Source organism: Halichoeres trimaculatus, unplaced genomic scaffold, assembly GCF_033239565.1.
Source record: "Halichoeres trimaculatus isolate MK-OKI-2021-1 unplaced genomic scaffold, fHalTri1.1 fHalTri1_scaffold_20, whole genome shotgun sequence".
NCBI lineage: Eukaryota > Metazoa > Chordata > Actinopteri > Labriformes > Labridae > Halichoeres > Halichoeres trimaculatus.
Window position 1 is genome coordinate 14,679,298 of NW_027437198.1, and position 15,150 is coordinate 14,694,447.

General features: G+C 39.4%; 2 protein-coding genes across 2 annotated transcripts; both read right to left on the minus strand.

The window, feature by feature from the left end:
- Nucleotides 1–242: 242 nt before the first annotated feature.
- hspb9 (heat shock protein, alpha-crystallin-related, 9) lies at nucleotides 243–1,562 on the minus strand. The gene is made up of 2 exons (XM_074697122.1): nucleotides 1,195–1,562; nucleotides 243–802 (listed from the first exon to the last, which is right to left on the minus strand). Exons 1-2 carry the CDS (start codon nucleotides 1,425–1,427, stop codon nucleotides 361–363), a joined length of 675 nt encoding a protein of 224 aa, XP_074553223.1. The 5' UTR covers nucleotides 1,428–1,562; the 3' UTR covers nucleotides 243–360.
- Nucleotides 1,380–9,036, minus strand: LOC141809364 (uncharacterized). Its single transcript, XM_074696354.1, has 5 exons — nucleotides 8,883–9,036; nucleotides 5,752–6,075; nucleotides 5,472–5,606; nucleotides 4,028–5,379; nucleotides 1,380–1,415 (listed from the first exon to the last, which is right to left on the minus strand). Exons 1-4 carry the CDS (start codon nucleotides 9,034–9,036, stop codon nucleotides 5,057–5,059), a joined length of 936 nt encoding a protein of 311 aa, XP_074552455.1. The 3' UTR covers nucleotides 1,380–1,415; nucleotides 4,028–5,056.
- Nucleotides 9,037–15,150: the final 6,114 nt, after the last annotated feature.

Here is a 15,150-nt window from a genome sequence, read left to right on the forward strand (position 1 = left end):
TTCCATAACTTACAGTATGCACTAAGACATTCTGCTTCCTCTTCCCTGATTTTTGTGCTTCTACTTATTTTTTCATCCTATCTGTGGGTTGTTGGCACCATCATGTGGTCACAAAGAAAAATATATATTCCATCAGACCCAGCAGAAAATAAAATTTTATTTTTTTAACAGTCAATACAAATCATAGATAATTACAAAAATGATTAATATTTAAATTAGTTGACATAAATTTTACTCACAATAAAAAGTCTTTTTGGAGGGTGGATGTGATCATTTGTCAGGAGTAAAATCTTATATTCTTTGTAAAATGTGACTGTATGTGTGTGTATGTGTGTGTGTGTATGTGTGTATTGGAATGCATTAATCTGTGTTTTCCTCTGTCTTGTCTTTGGTGATGGGAAACTCCAGCGATGTCCTGAAGCGAATAGGCACCTGGCTCTCCTCACAGATCTGTGGCTTGGCTGCAGCAGGGGCATGGATTCGGAGCTGTCCGTCATCCATCAGGGAGCAAGAGAGGCCAGACAGATCAACATGGGCCGGCAAGTCAATCTTCTGAGCAAATCCCATCTTTGATGAGGCAGAGGAGCAGAAGGCAGCGCAGGAGGAAGATGAGGAGTGGGACTGGGTTTCCTCCGCTCCAGCCTGCTTCATGGCAACCACGGCCAGGCTTCGACCCTCCAGTTTGACGGTGATGTCATTTGGGGAATAACCACGAGCATCCAGGGTCACTAAGAGGTCATCTTTGTTTTCCTTTTGGAGCTCTGAGCTGGAGGTCTCTCTTCGCTGCTCAGTTTCACCGAGCCTGGAGGGGAAAAATGAGCTCAATCAGAATCAGGTCTGTGACTTCATGGATGTGTAGAAGGACATGTATTAAATCTGCTGAATCATAGTCATGTGTCGTAGCATAGATACCAAAAACAACTACACCAAGACCTTCAGGATGTGGTCTCCTTACAGTGTTCAAAAGTTTAATTTTTAAAGACACTTTTAAAATATGGATGGAAATGTGCTCCTCTTTAATTTGATCCAAAGAACCAAGTTTTAGCTCAACAGTCTCTGTAGTTTAATGAGCTTTGCAATAAACAGTGGGAAAACATTAACTTCACTTTCTCTCAACAAGAGATTTGGGTAAACACAAACATCAACAAATTACATTATATCTACATTTAAGATCAAATGCTGCTATTTTCCTACCTGGCCAGAGAGTGTGAAGTGAAAGGCAACCGGCAGAGTCCAAGAAAGTCAGGCCCATCATGGAGCTCCCTCAGGAGGCTGTCGGCCAGTTTAGTTCTCCGGTTGAAGAAGTCCTGCTGCAGGGAGGAAAGAGGGGAGAGGGCCTCGTGGCGCAGTGGCCAAAGCATCTGCTCAGGTCTGAAGAAAGGGTCATCACCGAAGAGGCTTGTCAAGGCTGCGTGCTGTGACATCATGGCAAAAAGAAATTTGTAGTGATTCTTATCCTCTTTTAATTTTGGATGTAGATTCCTTGAATCCTCAGATCTCTCAGCTCAGGTGGAGAATGAGAACTGAAAACTGTCAGAGGGTTTTTTTTTGCTCTCTTTGGGTCTTCTGTGCAGAACTTTGTGACATCAGATGTGTTTCCCATCCTTATATATCCCAGCTGTCCTGGAGCCCCTCCCACAGTACTATTTAAACCCCATGAGCTCACCGCTGTTTGTTGGCATGAGCCTGCAAGGAATGACCAGCAACTTATCAAAAGGCTCAAGACAGCTCATGGTCATATCCTGTTTGGGTTTGTGGTCATACCAACATCACAGTCTTATATTTAACTTTCATTTCAAAATAAATTATGCAGGAACAGGTTTCAGGAGTGTACAGTTTTAAAAAAAAGGTTTAGAGGAGGGTAAGCAGCTCATACCTGAAGCTTAAAAATACCCAAAGCAATGAAATATGAACATATACTTTAAATTTTAGATTATCAAGCATGAAAGTGTATGAATGATAAACAAGTGAAATCTTGTCAGTCACCAATTTGAAAGTGTGAGGTCAAGATTAGACGTCAATATCATTCTCATATTTAGGCTAAATATGAAGCCAGGGAGTGACTTACTATTCTTAACCATGCAGTCAAACTTAAATTCATTAAAGCTATCATATGTTTTAGTGATCCATCATTTGGGCTTTGAGAAAAAAAATAACACAAAACATTTTTTTTTTCTTGTGACGATATCTCCTCAATGCCGGGAATTGCACCTCAGCAGCTGTTCAGAAACAAGCAAGTTGTCCAGCAGTGACAGAGCTGGTCTTGTCTCAGGTTTCAAGGCTTCACCCCAGCTTCTTTGAGGGATGAGCTCATAGTGCCAACATTTCACACAGTCTTGCTACATGTGTGTGTGAAACTGGCTCACATTACAAGGAGCCTGTGTCATAACTATTTGAGACTATCCAGGGCTTGTACTGTAAAACTAGCTTCATACCATCGGCTAAAAAGTTCACAAAAACTTCACTTCCTTCATGAAATAATTATGTAAGATCCAAACAAAAACAATGGTGTGTGTTTGCTAGATTAAGACATAATCTGATTAAAAAGTTGAGTAGATAATAAACACTGGGTCATGGCAAGAGCTAAAGCAAAAATAGACAAGTGTGTCAAGGATGCATGGACCGAAATAGAAAGGGGGATACAAGATGGCTTCTTCAGATACTGCAGCTGTTACTACTCGGTTATCATTAGGCTACTCCACTCAGCAAAATCTGGCTTTTACTTATGGCTCTATGAGACCATTCCTCTATTAAGTCCCAATGGTCATAGCTGCTGATGTGCTTACATTATGTACAAAAAGACAAACTGAAGCACAAGCTGAATTCTGCATGTTTATTTCAGTAAAATGTTCTAACAGTGAGATATTTTGTAAACATTACCCTTAAACATTGGCACACAAAACAACTCATGGCGCATTTAAAAACAGGAAGGGAAGTTATGGCACAGCAAGAACAATATAAAAATATGACAATAAATGAATTTTAAAAAAATTATGTTCAATTTATGATGTTAAACAACTTGATGGGGCATCACTATCAAACATTACTACAACACAGTGTGGGCAGAGAGCAAGAAGATAAATGCAGTAGAGTAACACCAATGACCATAACAAGACAGCTGCTTAAAAACTATCAACAACTATTTAAACTTAATATACATCACTTTGTACACCATATCTTTGCTTCTTAGTCTTAGGAGATAGCTTAAAGTACAAAATCCTGAGGAAACACTGTGGTCAGCAATCGTATAATCTGCATTATTTGTCAAAATCGCCGTGTTTCTCCTCTGCATCCACAAGATATCATCACTGACAGCGTGTTGAAAAAAAGTCCAGATTCAATACACAGCCTTGGCTCTGAATTTCAGCAGGTAAATACTGTGGCTCGGACCGAGCCCCCAAAACAGGGTACACATCCACACACCCAGGGGATGGATCATACTCATGCGCAGATCAGACAGACGGGGGAGGGGGAGAAGTATGTTGCGTAGCGTGCGCTGTTAACGTAAGAAAGCAGTGCGATACTAACGGTAGCAATGGCCGCGAAACAGCCCAAAAAAAGGACAGAAGAGCACAAAATGATAAAGAAGGTCTATGGCCATAATGGAGGGAAGACCCGGGTCAACATTGGTGTGGCTTTCTGACGGTGGAGGGAATTCTGCGATTTTAACAGAGCTGAAAACGGACGCGGATGTCGCTGTCTTTCTGCTGGACAGGTAAGCAAGATTAGCTTTGTGGTGCTTCACAAAGCAGTAACAGCCATCGGGCATTCATCTTATTGTCTAATCTAATCTAATCTGCCAAAATGAACTGTTGTTGTGATGTTATCAATTATGGCAGTCGAGTTGTGGCTACTGTTGTCTGACGAGTCACGGTTACCTTAGCTTTGCAGCTTAGCAGTGTGCTAACCCAGAGTCTGTGTCAGACATAATTAAACAGGGGCTTTATGACAGGTGACAGCAAACACCATTCAACAATCAAAGAACCACGAAACCCAAATAATAGTAGCGAGCTAAAGATAGAAATACCGTTAAAACAGCTGGAGCCGGTGAGTGTTGCAGCTAAATCTCCTGAGGACAGCGTCCTCCCACTCCGTCGTACATCTGCGGGTCAAGTCTCTTTCAAAGGCAAGCGCAACAAACTGGGCCTTTCTATTGTGGAGCATTGCACGTCTTTGATCGAAAATATTAAATATCTAAATATTATAATATCTTTTGCTACAATACTTCTAAAACTCGTCACACTACTACTACTTTCAAAGCAATTAATACGGCTTCACGTACTATAGCGAACTGACCCTTGAGCGTTCGCTGGTCCGGCCTCCGCCATGTTGGTCAGCTACGCAGTTTCTACGGTCGTTTCCATGACGATGCACGTCCATCATCTTTCGGGCATGGAGCCAGGGGTGGGGTACGAAGAGAGAGGCAGGTCTAAATTTGTTTATCAACAACCGCTCCACTAATTTTCTCCCAGACAGCTGACTACACCTTTAAGTAACACTGCTAACTTCAGTCACTGCACTGAGCTAGCTAAACTCAGGTAATTACCAAAGTCATGATGCGTCATCCTTTGGGGCTTACAAAGCTATTGTCTTCCCTTGGCTTGTATGTCCAAAAAAAAATGTAGCATTATTTACATTATTTGAATCATTATTGTTTACTCTATATATTCAACCATTTGACACTGATTATGTTGAAATGCTGAGCACACAGCTTTCCGACATACACCTTGAATACACTTCTTCTTGTTCTGCTACTCCTTCTAAATTTCACCAATTTTCACCATTTTAATTTCATACTGTTTTGCATTATCAGGAGAAGTGTGCTTGTACTTTTCATACTTCTAACCCTTCATCCTTATCAAAATATTTAACTTTTCCTATTTTTCTTGGCCCGTTAGAATGAATATGATATTCCTCCACAATGGAAACCACATAGCTAATGATGCTATAAGGGGTAAGGGTTCAGCATGTCAGCATTCTAGTTTTTGGAATGATTTGCCTTTAATCAAAGACGCAGGGCCGTGCGGTGATAAAACAATGCTGACGAAAGGACATCTCAAAGGTTTTGATAAATATCCTCTTGGTCTCCATAAATGTCCACAGTTGCTCCGGTAACAGACATTGTTACATTCTCATAGTCGTCATCCTCATCGCTGGTTTCTTCCTCGTTCTGGTCGTCTTCTCTGAAATGCATCTCCTTGACTTTGCTCATTTTTGAATTCAGACAGAAGTCAGCGAAGATTTCTGGCTCCTCATAAACATCATCTTCTTTTCCATCTCCTCTTTGGTCTCTGGGTTTCTTGGATACAAGTGAAGTAACATTCACATACTTCTCTTCATCCTCTTCTTTGTCGTAACAGTTCCTCAATCGTTCATTCACTGAAACAAAAATTAAAAACAACATGTGAGTACTCAAAGAATATCTTTGAGAGTGTATGCATCAATAAAATTTAAACTGTTCTGGTAAGCACATTGAGTTTGGTCCAGGGTTCCAGGCTGCTTGGCTTGTTTTTTTCTTCTGCATTGTACCAAGACCACCAGCAACACCACAACCAGCATGATTACGATCCCAGCTGCTACTGAGGACACCAGCAGTAACAGAGACGCTACAAGGGAAAACAACCGATAAGTATATCCAAGCATGTTTATTCCTATCCATTGCATTGATATTGCATTTTTTTCCATCTCTATCATCTCAGTTATCTTTATTTCTTATTCAAATTTTAACATTCATAGCATTAGTCTACCTACATTTAATAACAATCCTGGTTGGCGCTGTCCCTGTAGAGTTAAATCTTCGTCCAGACAGCTCAACCTCATACACACAGCTGTAGTTGCCCTGGTGTTTATATTCAGCTACAGGGAATATAAAGGAAGCAGAGTGGTTGACTGCTGACTTAATAACAGCGGTGTCTGCATCAGATGAGATGAGAAAGAACTGGCCATCGGGGAAGCTGCAGTTAATGGAACAAAGGAAGGTGAAGCTGTATCCCCTGGTGACCTCTGCTCCTTCAGGACTCCAGATCAGCCCTTCGTTTGGGGATGTGAGGGAGATGCTTGGCTGCTGCAGTGGCACTGGGATTAAGGAGAAGAGATGAAAAATACACAGGCCTTGTTATACAGTGTGTGCAAATGAGAACCAAACACACAATAAGATAGTTGTTTTATTCATAATGTATCGATTGTTTTTGTCATTACCTATTAGTGAAAGCCTAGCAGAGTTACTCAGTGGGGAGCTGAAAGTCTGACCTGAATGTCTTTTCTCATATTGACATTGATAGGACCCCTTGTGGTCAAAGTCCACTTTCATTATGTTGAAGGTGGCAGAGCCAGAATTTGGTGTTTGGGTCATTCTGAAAGATCCTGAGGTTTTTTTCAGAATGAACGTGCCACCTAAAATCTCAGTTGTAATAGAGCAGGTGATACTGACACCTTGTCCCCAGGTAACCACAGGAATTGTGGAAATGCTGGGCTTTGGGAAACTCACTACAAAAAGAAAAAACAAGTGTTCACTGATAGTGATTACATTTTGCAGGTTTCTGGATAAGCTTATATATAGAGGACACTGTACAACTATATGATCTACATTTATTTTTGACTGCTTATGTCATTACCTGTAAGTGAGAGTCTTGCAGAGTTACTCAGTGGGGAGCGAAAAGTCTGGCTTGAACTGCTTTTCTCATATTGACATTGATAGGACCCCTCATGGTCAAAGTTTGTTTTCATGATCTTGAAGGTGGCAGAGCCAGAATTTGGTGTTTGTGTCATTCTGAAAGAGCCTGAGGTTTTTGTCAGAATGAATGTGCCACTCAAAAGCTCAGTAGTTATAGAGCAGGTGATGCTGACACCTTGTCCCCAGGTAACCACAGGAATCGTGGAAATGCTGGGCTTTGGGAAACTCACTAACGAAAAACAAACAAACAAACAAGCAAAAAAGTGTTCACTATTAGAGATTTAATTTGACCAGTTCCTGGATAACTTGTATAACAGCACATACTGTACAACTACATTAGTTTACATTGTTCATTGCCTTTTTTTGTCATTACCTGTAAGTGAGAGCCTGGCAGAGTTACTCAGTGGGGAGCTGAAAGTCCGACCTGAATGTCTTTTCTCATACTGACATTGATAGGACCCCTCATGGTCAAAGTTTGCTTTCATTATGTTGAAGGTGGCAGAACCAGAATTTGGTGTTTGAGTCAATCTGAAAGAGCCTGAGGTGTTTGTCAAAATGAACGTGCCACCTAAAATCTCAGTTGTAATAGAGCAGGTGATACTGACACCTTGTCCCCAGGTAACCACAGGAATTGTGGAAATGCTGGGCTTTGGGAAACTCACTACAAAAAGAAAAAACAAGTGTTCACTGATAGTGATTAAATTTTGCAGGTTTCTAAATAAGCTTATATATAGTGGACACTGTACAACTATATGATCTACATTTATTTTTGACTGCTTATGTCATTACCTGTAAGTGAGAGTCTTGCAGAGTTACTCAGTGGGGAGCTGAAAGTCTGGCTTGAACTGCTCTTCTCATACTGACATTGATAGGACCCCTCGTGGTCAAAGTTTGCTTTCATGATCTTGAAGGTGGCAGAGCCAGAATTTGGTGTTTGTGTCATTCTGAAAGAGCCTGAGGTTTTTGTCAGAATAAATGTGCCACTCAAAAGCTCAGTAGTTATAGAGCAGGTGATGCTGACACCTTGTCCCCAGGTAACCACAGGAATCGTGGAAATGCTGGGCTTTGGGAAATTTACTAAAAAAAAGAAAAAACAAAACAAAACAAAAACAACATAAAACAGTGTTCATTGATAAAGATTCAATTTTGCAAGTTTTTGGATAATTGTATAACGAGACATACTGTACAACTACATTAGTTTACATTCATCTGTTAAATAACAGAAAACCTATGGTCAAATTAGTTATGTGATTGATTATGAAATAGCATGTTTTTCTTGAAACCTGAAATTAAAAATTTAAGTTGAAAAAAAACTCAATTTTTTTTTTACCTGTTTGTTGCAACTTAGTTTCTAGTACCTATGTAGTATGCATGGCTGTATTTTAATTATCAATGAATAATTTCAACCCCTCTCCCCCCCCCCCCCCCCCCCCCCCTTTTTTTTTTTCAAGCTGTAAGGACAACCTTTTGTAGTTGATTGCTAGGAAACCCTTGGCCAGAACCATGGGCACCCTGTCGTGATGACATGACTCTAAACAAGGTTTGTTTGTTTAGAAAAATATAAGGATATCTGATCTTCTTTTTATTTCTCCTTTTCTTTGTCCGAGACAACTTTATGCCAGGTACATTTTAACTAGGTAAGGTAAAGGCCATCTTTGCAAGTTTGTGCCATAGTTCATTAGCCAGGTATAAATTTGGTGTTACAGCCCGGTGCTTTGAGATGCGTCTTGTGATGGAAGCAAATCTTTGTAAAAGCCTAGCAGTGATTATCTAACAAGCAGAGCAGTATAACCTCAGTTGTCATTTTATTAATAGACTATCAAGTTTGAACAGACCACTGCAGAATAACTGCTGCATGTGGGTTGGGAAGACTGTTAACACAAGCAGTTTAACCCATGTTTTGGCCTTTAGCTCATATGTTGTCACTTATCCATTTATTTTTCTTAAACTCTCTTGTCTCTTTTTTTTTTGCCAATTCAGCTTGACTGTCCTCCAATACTGCAAAATTTAAACAAGAAATCCTTTTTGGCAAAGAAAAAACTCGGATATCCCTTCTCACTGTAAAACTTTATAAGCCAGCATGTCAAAAAGCTTGATGTAAGAATTGCTGCAAACTGAATCAAAACACGGATATATATGTATGGTTACATTTAAATCATTATTAAAAAGGACTATTTATTCATTGTATACTGATTGTTTTTGTCATTACCTGTAAGTGAGAGTCTGGCAGGGTTACTCAGTGGGGAGCGAAAAGTCTGACTTGAACTGCGTTTCTCATACTGACATTGATAGGACCCCTCATGGTCAAAGTCCACTTTCATGATCTTGAAGGTGGCAGAGCCAGAATTTGGTGTTTGAGTCATTCTGAAAGAGCTTGAGGTTTTTGTCAGAATAAATGTGCCACTCAAAAGCTCAGTGGTGATAGAGCAGGTGATACTGACAGCACGTCCCCAGGTAACCACAGGAATCGTGGAAATGCTGGGCTTTGGGAAACTCACTACAAAAAGAAAAAAGAAAACAACAGAAAACACTGTTCATTTAAAGAAATTAAATTTTACAAGTTTCTGGATAACTTGTATATGGAGAGCACATTGTACAACTACATTAGTTAACATTTATCTGTAAATTTACAGAAAACCTATGATCAAACAACGTCCTGCAATTTGGGTGAAAACAGCATGTTTTTCTTTAATCCACAAATTAAAAATTTAAGTGAAAAAAAAACTTTATGATACTAAAAGGTTGCCTAATACACTGTTTGTCTTGATGCTAAAAATGAAGGAAAATTTTGCTTGTCATTTTCTCATGTGGTACTTTTGCTGATAGTACTCTTAACACATTTTTTCTCATACATATGACACAAATATATTTTTCAGTAACACGGTATGGGTTGATTGCTAGCAAGATGCCTCTTTGATATTAGTTGCTTCCACATTTTTTAGCATCTAAATCACAATGGTAATTTTAATTGTAAAGAAAAAAATGTCTTTTTTTTTTCAAAACAATATACTTCATAAACCATTAGCTATAGTTTGACCACCAGTATTCATCCACTTTTAGCTAACTTTACAGTTAGCTTAGAAGTTTCAGGAGGCTAAAACGACTATGATAGTTTTATCTGATTTGTAATGGCACATCTTTCTCAAACAGTATGCTCTTGCTAGCTAGGAAGTGGTTAAAGGTCAGCATCAGGCTACTTTTAATTAAAAAGAAGACTAATGATAGTTAGCAAATTTTCGAAGGCTGGTAGTATGCAGCATCCTGTTTTATCTGATTCAATAAAAAGTCAGTTTTATTAAATAGAAGATTTTTCTTCCAAATATCAGGCTAATGTTAGCAAGAAAGTAGCTGATGACTAGAGGTATGCACTGGCTAGCTTTAACTGATTCAGTAACATCCAGTGTTGATCAAAAAGCCGGCTAATATTAGCTAGGGAGTGGCTGGAACTCAGCAGTTTGCTGGTTAGCTGTTTTCTTTTGCTTATTAACAGAGTTTATTTCCCTTTTTTTTAATCTAAAAGTAGATAACGTTTCCTGGGAAGTGCTTAAAGGCACACAAAACGATTATTCAATTTTAGCTGGGAAATGGCAAAATGCTAATAGTAGCATTGTCTGACTTGGAGTACCCAAATATGATGTTGTTCTTATTGCATTGTGTTGTGTAGCTCTAGATATTTAAAAGCAAGTAGTGTTGTTAACTCGTAACAGCCAAGCAGTGCTTCTCTACCAAGCGGAGCTGGCATAACCTCACTCTTTCCTAGAGACAAGAAAATAGCTCTCTTTTTTCATTAAAAAACTTTGTCTGTGAGCATGGTGAAAAATTTGACATAATAACTGCTGCAAACTTTGAATGCCCATAAAATATATCTGTGGTTGCATGTAAAATCATCAAAAAAAAAATACATTAAATGCATTCTTCATTGATTGTTCTTGTCATTACCTGTAAGTGAGAGTCTGGCAGGGTTACTCAGTGGGGAGCGGAAAGTCTGACTTGAACTGCTTTTCTCATACTGACATTGATAGGACCCCTCATGGTCAAAGTTTGCTTTCATGATCTTGAAGGTGGCAGAGCCAGAATTTGGTGTTTGTGTCATTCTGAAAGAGCCTGGGGTTTTTGTCAGAATGAATGTGCCACTTAAAACCTTAGTAGTGATAGAGCAGGTGATGCTGACAGCACGTCCCCAGGTGACCACAGGAATCACTGAAATGCTGGGCTTTGGGAAACTCACTACAAAAAGAGAAACAAGGACAAGTAGTTAGTGAACTTAAGCTTATCAGATAACTACATAAGCTGACTGATGCCAGTTTTTTTTCATAAAATTACCTGTAAGTGAGAGCCTGACAGAGTTACTCAGTGGGGAGCTGAAAGTCTGACTTGAACTGCTTTTCTCATACTGGCATTGATAGGACCCCTCGTGGTCAAAGTTTGCTTTAATGATGATGAAGGTGGCAGAGCCAGAATTTGGTGTTTGTGTCGTTCTGAGAGAGCCAGGGGTTTTTGAAAGAACCATTGTGCCAACCGAGACATCAGGTGTAACAGAGCATGTGAACTGGACATCTTGACCCCAGGTAACTGCACCAATAGGATTCTTAGAAATGCTGGGCTTTTGGATGCTGGCTGAAAAAAATACAGTATTTAGTAAATAAGGTTAATTTAAATTGTACATGTTTTTGATTATCATCCATGTCTGATTAAGCATAGTAGGCAACCACAAGAATACAATCAATAAAGAGTTACAAATAAATGATCCTATAATAATCACCCTTCTAATAAACTTCTTTTTTTTTTTTTTTTTTTTTTTTTTTCTAGGACCTCTCCAGAAATATCTACTGTCTCAGGCATATTCTTTGTTTTACACAAATGGTGAAAAAGTGAGTAAGGTAGCTGCTCACTCATGACTTAAATAGACCTAAATCTTTAAACTATTGTTCCTCTATATACATTTAATCAGTTGTCATCTCTAAAGGTGTCATCTGACACACTCGGACATCAAACATAAGACATGTTGTTGCCATCACAGCTTACCTGAGCAGGTCACACCAGCATCCTCATTGTGATTACAGTTATGCTTCCCCCATCCACCGTTCCCACACACGGGTAGGGACCATTCACTTCCTGAACATGACACATCATCAAGCCAGATTGGGCCTGTTCCTTGACCAAAAGCAGCTGCTTCAGCAATCTTTACTGCAGTCCCACAGTTCAGCTGTCTGCAGACCACCTCAGCATCATTTAAGTCCCAACCATCGTCACATACTGTTCCCCAGGAACTGCTATAATAGATTTCAACCCTTCCTGAGCATCTAGACCCCGTTCCAACCAGTTTGATTTGATAACCTGTCAAACAAGATTTAAAAAAAAAAAAAAAAAAACATTACTTACAGAGCAGGCATTTCCTGTAACCATTTTTATATATATCCCAATAAAACCAAAAGCAAAATGTCAAATGCCAACAGATCCCTGCCACAGTTACCAGGTGTTGCTACCAGACTGTAAGGGGTGTATCAGGCTCCTTTAGAGTCCTTTTACTTCCTGATCTGACCCTCTCCTCCAGGAACAACAGCAAACCTGAGTCAAACCATCTCCTCTTCAGGAGTATTTGGAAAACTCGCACACATAGGTTTTGGTACTAGCAAGTACACTGGAAAGTCTTAATTTTAACATCACACACCAAAAGCCCCAAAAGTACAAAAAGACAGCTCTTTGGATGCTGTTTAGATCAGTAAAGCACCTGTCCTACTGTGCTAAACTTCATCCCTCCAAGGGCAGAACCAGATCCAACTTTCAGGGAAAAATAAAGCTTTGTAAGCAACCACAATATTTTTTATTTGGGAATTGAAAATGACAAGTAAGGGAAACTGATAAAAGAAACTGGACTGACCTTCTGCGGGTGGAGAAAAACTCAAGAGAAAACAAGCTGGAAGGGGAAAAAGAAGAGCAATGTGACATTCAAGATCTTAAAAAGTGCAAAGATAGAAATTCCCTGGTTTTATGCTGCTGCACACTTTACAGTGGATTACTGTCAGCAAGTAATTTACAGTAAGAGTATTTCCACTGTTATCACTGTATATCCTTTTAAAGTATCACCTGTTTTCTTCCTTTGCTGTTTACAGTAATATACCAAACAACCTTTCACAGTCAGTGACTGCAGGAATTACAATGAATATTGTTATGCATTCAAGAATTCACGTACAGTGTGCATTTGTTGTCTTTGATTGCTAAAATAATACCAGAAAAAAGCAGTCCTACTCTTTAAAACAGCATCTAAAATATTACTTACCCAGGATCCAGCAAAGGCTCTTCTCACGTCCACTCCCCATGGCTAACACATAGGGAGCTGGTGTCAGTATGAGCGCACATGCAGAAACCAACATAAATACACCTAGAAACACTTCACCCTCCCGTTCCTGTCTAACATACTTCCTCTTTCTTTCTCATGTGCTTTTTTCCTCAACCACCAGAGGAACTCAGCAGCTTGAAACCACAGAGCTTAAAATGCAAGAGACACCACTGAATACGTCTCTGGGTGGCTGCATTTTGTAAACTTATTCAATAGTTAAAAAAAAAAAAAACAGCAACCTCAAAATTAAAAAAATTCAAAATTCAAATTCTATTGAAGAGCTTAAACATATCATTTTGAGTAAAATATGAAACCTATGTGTAAATATTCATAGCTTTACAGGTTGTATCAAGTAGACACTTTAATTTTAGCTGTAAAGGAAATAAGAGCATCACAATTAATAAAACCAAGCACTGAGTTCTGGATGCCTTATCTCTCAGCAGGAGTGTGAAGGCAAATTCAATCAAGAGTAGGTTTATTTATAATAAGGAGAAGTGAAACACATTGATGAAGGTTAAACCTAAGTACTGCAGTCGTAGGGTTTACTGAAAAAGCACATTCGCACAAGTACAGTAACATGTCAAAATGCCGTGTCAGACCAGTAATAGCCATTAGTTCCTCTTTATGCTTCATCAGTATTGGCTGTAGTCCTCAAGTGTGCCATGCTTCGGTGTGAAGTTGATTTAAGTGATGCTGTCTTGTGAAGGGCGAGGACAATTTGTACAAATGCAGCTGGGGCTCTTTATTCAAACATTTCCACAGTCATATAACTCCATCTGAAAAGCTTTTTTCTCTAGATCTGGTCTACCCTTTAATCTTGCTTTGCCTACTATTCTCTACAAAGACAACAATGGAGGAACGTTGCAATTTATTTCCAAGCAATTGGAAAATTAAAGGAGATCTGATTCTCTTTTCAGCACCAATATAATGCACACAGCTTGTAATTTTAGGTACATAAGCTAATTATTCAGAACACGTTTTTTGAGTAGGAGCCTCAAAGGGGGGCTTAGGAAGAACATGTTAATAGTGTTGGCACTTCAAAAGTTTAGAAAAGTATCCTCATCATTTACGATAACCTAGTCATCATCAATGTCTGAGGCTTTATCTGGCTCATCTTGTTTCCCTTTTTGCCTGAAACGGACCATTTTGGTCTCTTTTAATTTAGATTCTGGTCCTGCTACTGCATATTGATGGTTGAAACTATGTGGCTCCTCATATAAATTCTCTTCTTCCACCTTCCTTATTTCCTTGTTGAGATTTTGCTCAGTGTTCACTGGACCAACATTCATGTAGTCTTCCCTATCATGTTTATGATGTCTCTCAATTCTGGCAGCCACTGAAACAAAAGCACAGGAGCAACATGTTTGTAACTTTGGCTGAGCTATGAAGAAAGTGTGAATTCAAATTTGAGAAACTGTGAATCCTGGTGAGCACATTGGGTTTGAAACAGGGTTCCAGGTTTCTCAGCTTGTTGTCTTCTCCTGCAGACCAGACCAGACCAACTACCACCAAAACTACTTGCAGCAAGAGCAAGATCCCAGCTGCTGCTGAGGACAACAGTGGCAGAGGATTGAGAGGCACTAGAAAAAACAAATGATTAATTTATCCTAACAAATATCTGTATGATTCTCTCTTAGGACTCAGGACTAGCTCTCCACTGGGAGACATCAGGGAGATTCTTGGCTGCTGCAGTTTGGTTTCAACAGAAAGAGCATAGAGAAAATTTTATTCTTTCAGAATGTGTAAAAAGAGGAAGGTCAAGAATAAATTTGTTGAAGCTAAAACTGTGCAGACATCAACAAGACCCTTTCTTTTCTAAACGGTTTGGATATTTGTCAATTTATTTTCCTTTTTACTAACCTGTGAAAAAGAGACTAACAGAGTCACTCCTGGGGGAAAATGTGGATGACCAGAGTTTTTTGTTTTTTGCACTGACACCAGTACGATCCTTCACTGCTGGAGTTCACTTTGGGGATGTCGAAGGTTGCAGGATTTTCAGTTGTTGTTTTAGTCTCTTTGTGATGACCTGGGGTCCTGCGTAAAATGAGGGGTCCACCAAGGACTCGAAACAAGACTGAACAAGTGATGTTGACACTCTGATTCAAGATAATTTCACCAACAGGGGCCATGAAGGTGT

Bases quoted from the DNA above. Each gene is read 5' to 3' on its own strand.
- LOC141809364 (XM_074696354.1), bottom strand. From the start codon at position 9,036: ATGACTCAAACACCAAATTCTGGCTCTGCCACCTTCAAGATCATGAAA. The intron at 5,607-5,751 runs GTAGGTAGACTA...TTTCCCTTGTAG, and splicing joins AACCAGGATTGTTATTAAAT to CGTCTCTGTTACTGCTGGTG. The intron at 5,380-5,471 runs GTGCTTACCAGA...TTTTTGTTTCAG, and splicing joins AACCCTGGACCAAACTCAAT to TGAATGAACGATTGAGGAAC.
- hspb9 (XM_074697122.1), bottom strand. From the start codon at position 1,427: ATGATGTCACAGCACGCAGCCTTGACAAGCCTCTTCGGTGATGACCCT. The intron at 803-1,194 runs GTAGGAAAATAG...TTTCCCCTCCAG, and splicing joins ACTTCACACTCTCTGGCCAG to GCTCGGTGAAACTGAGCAGC.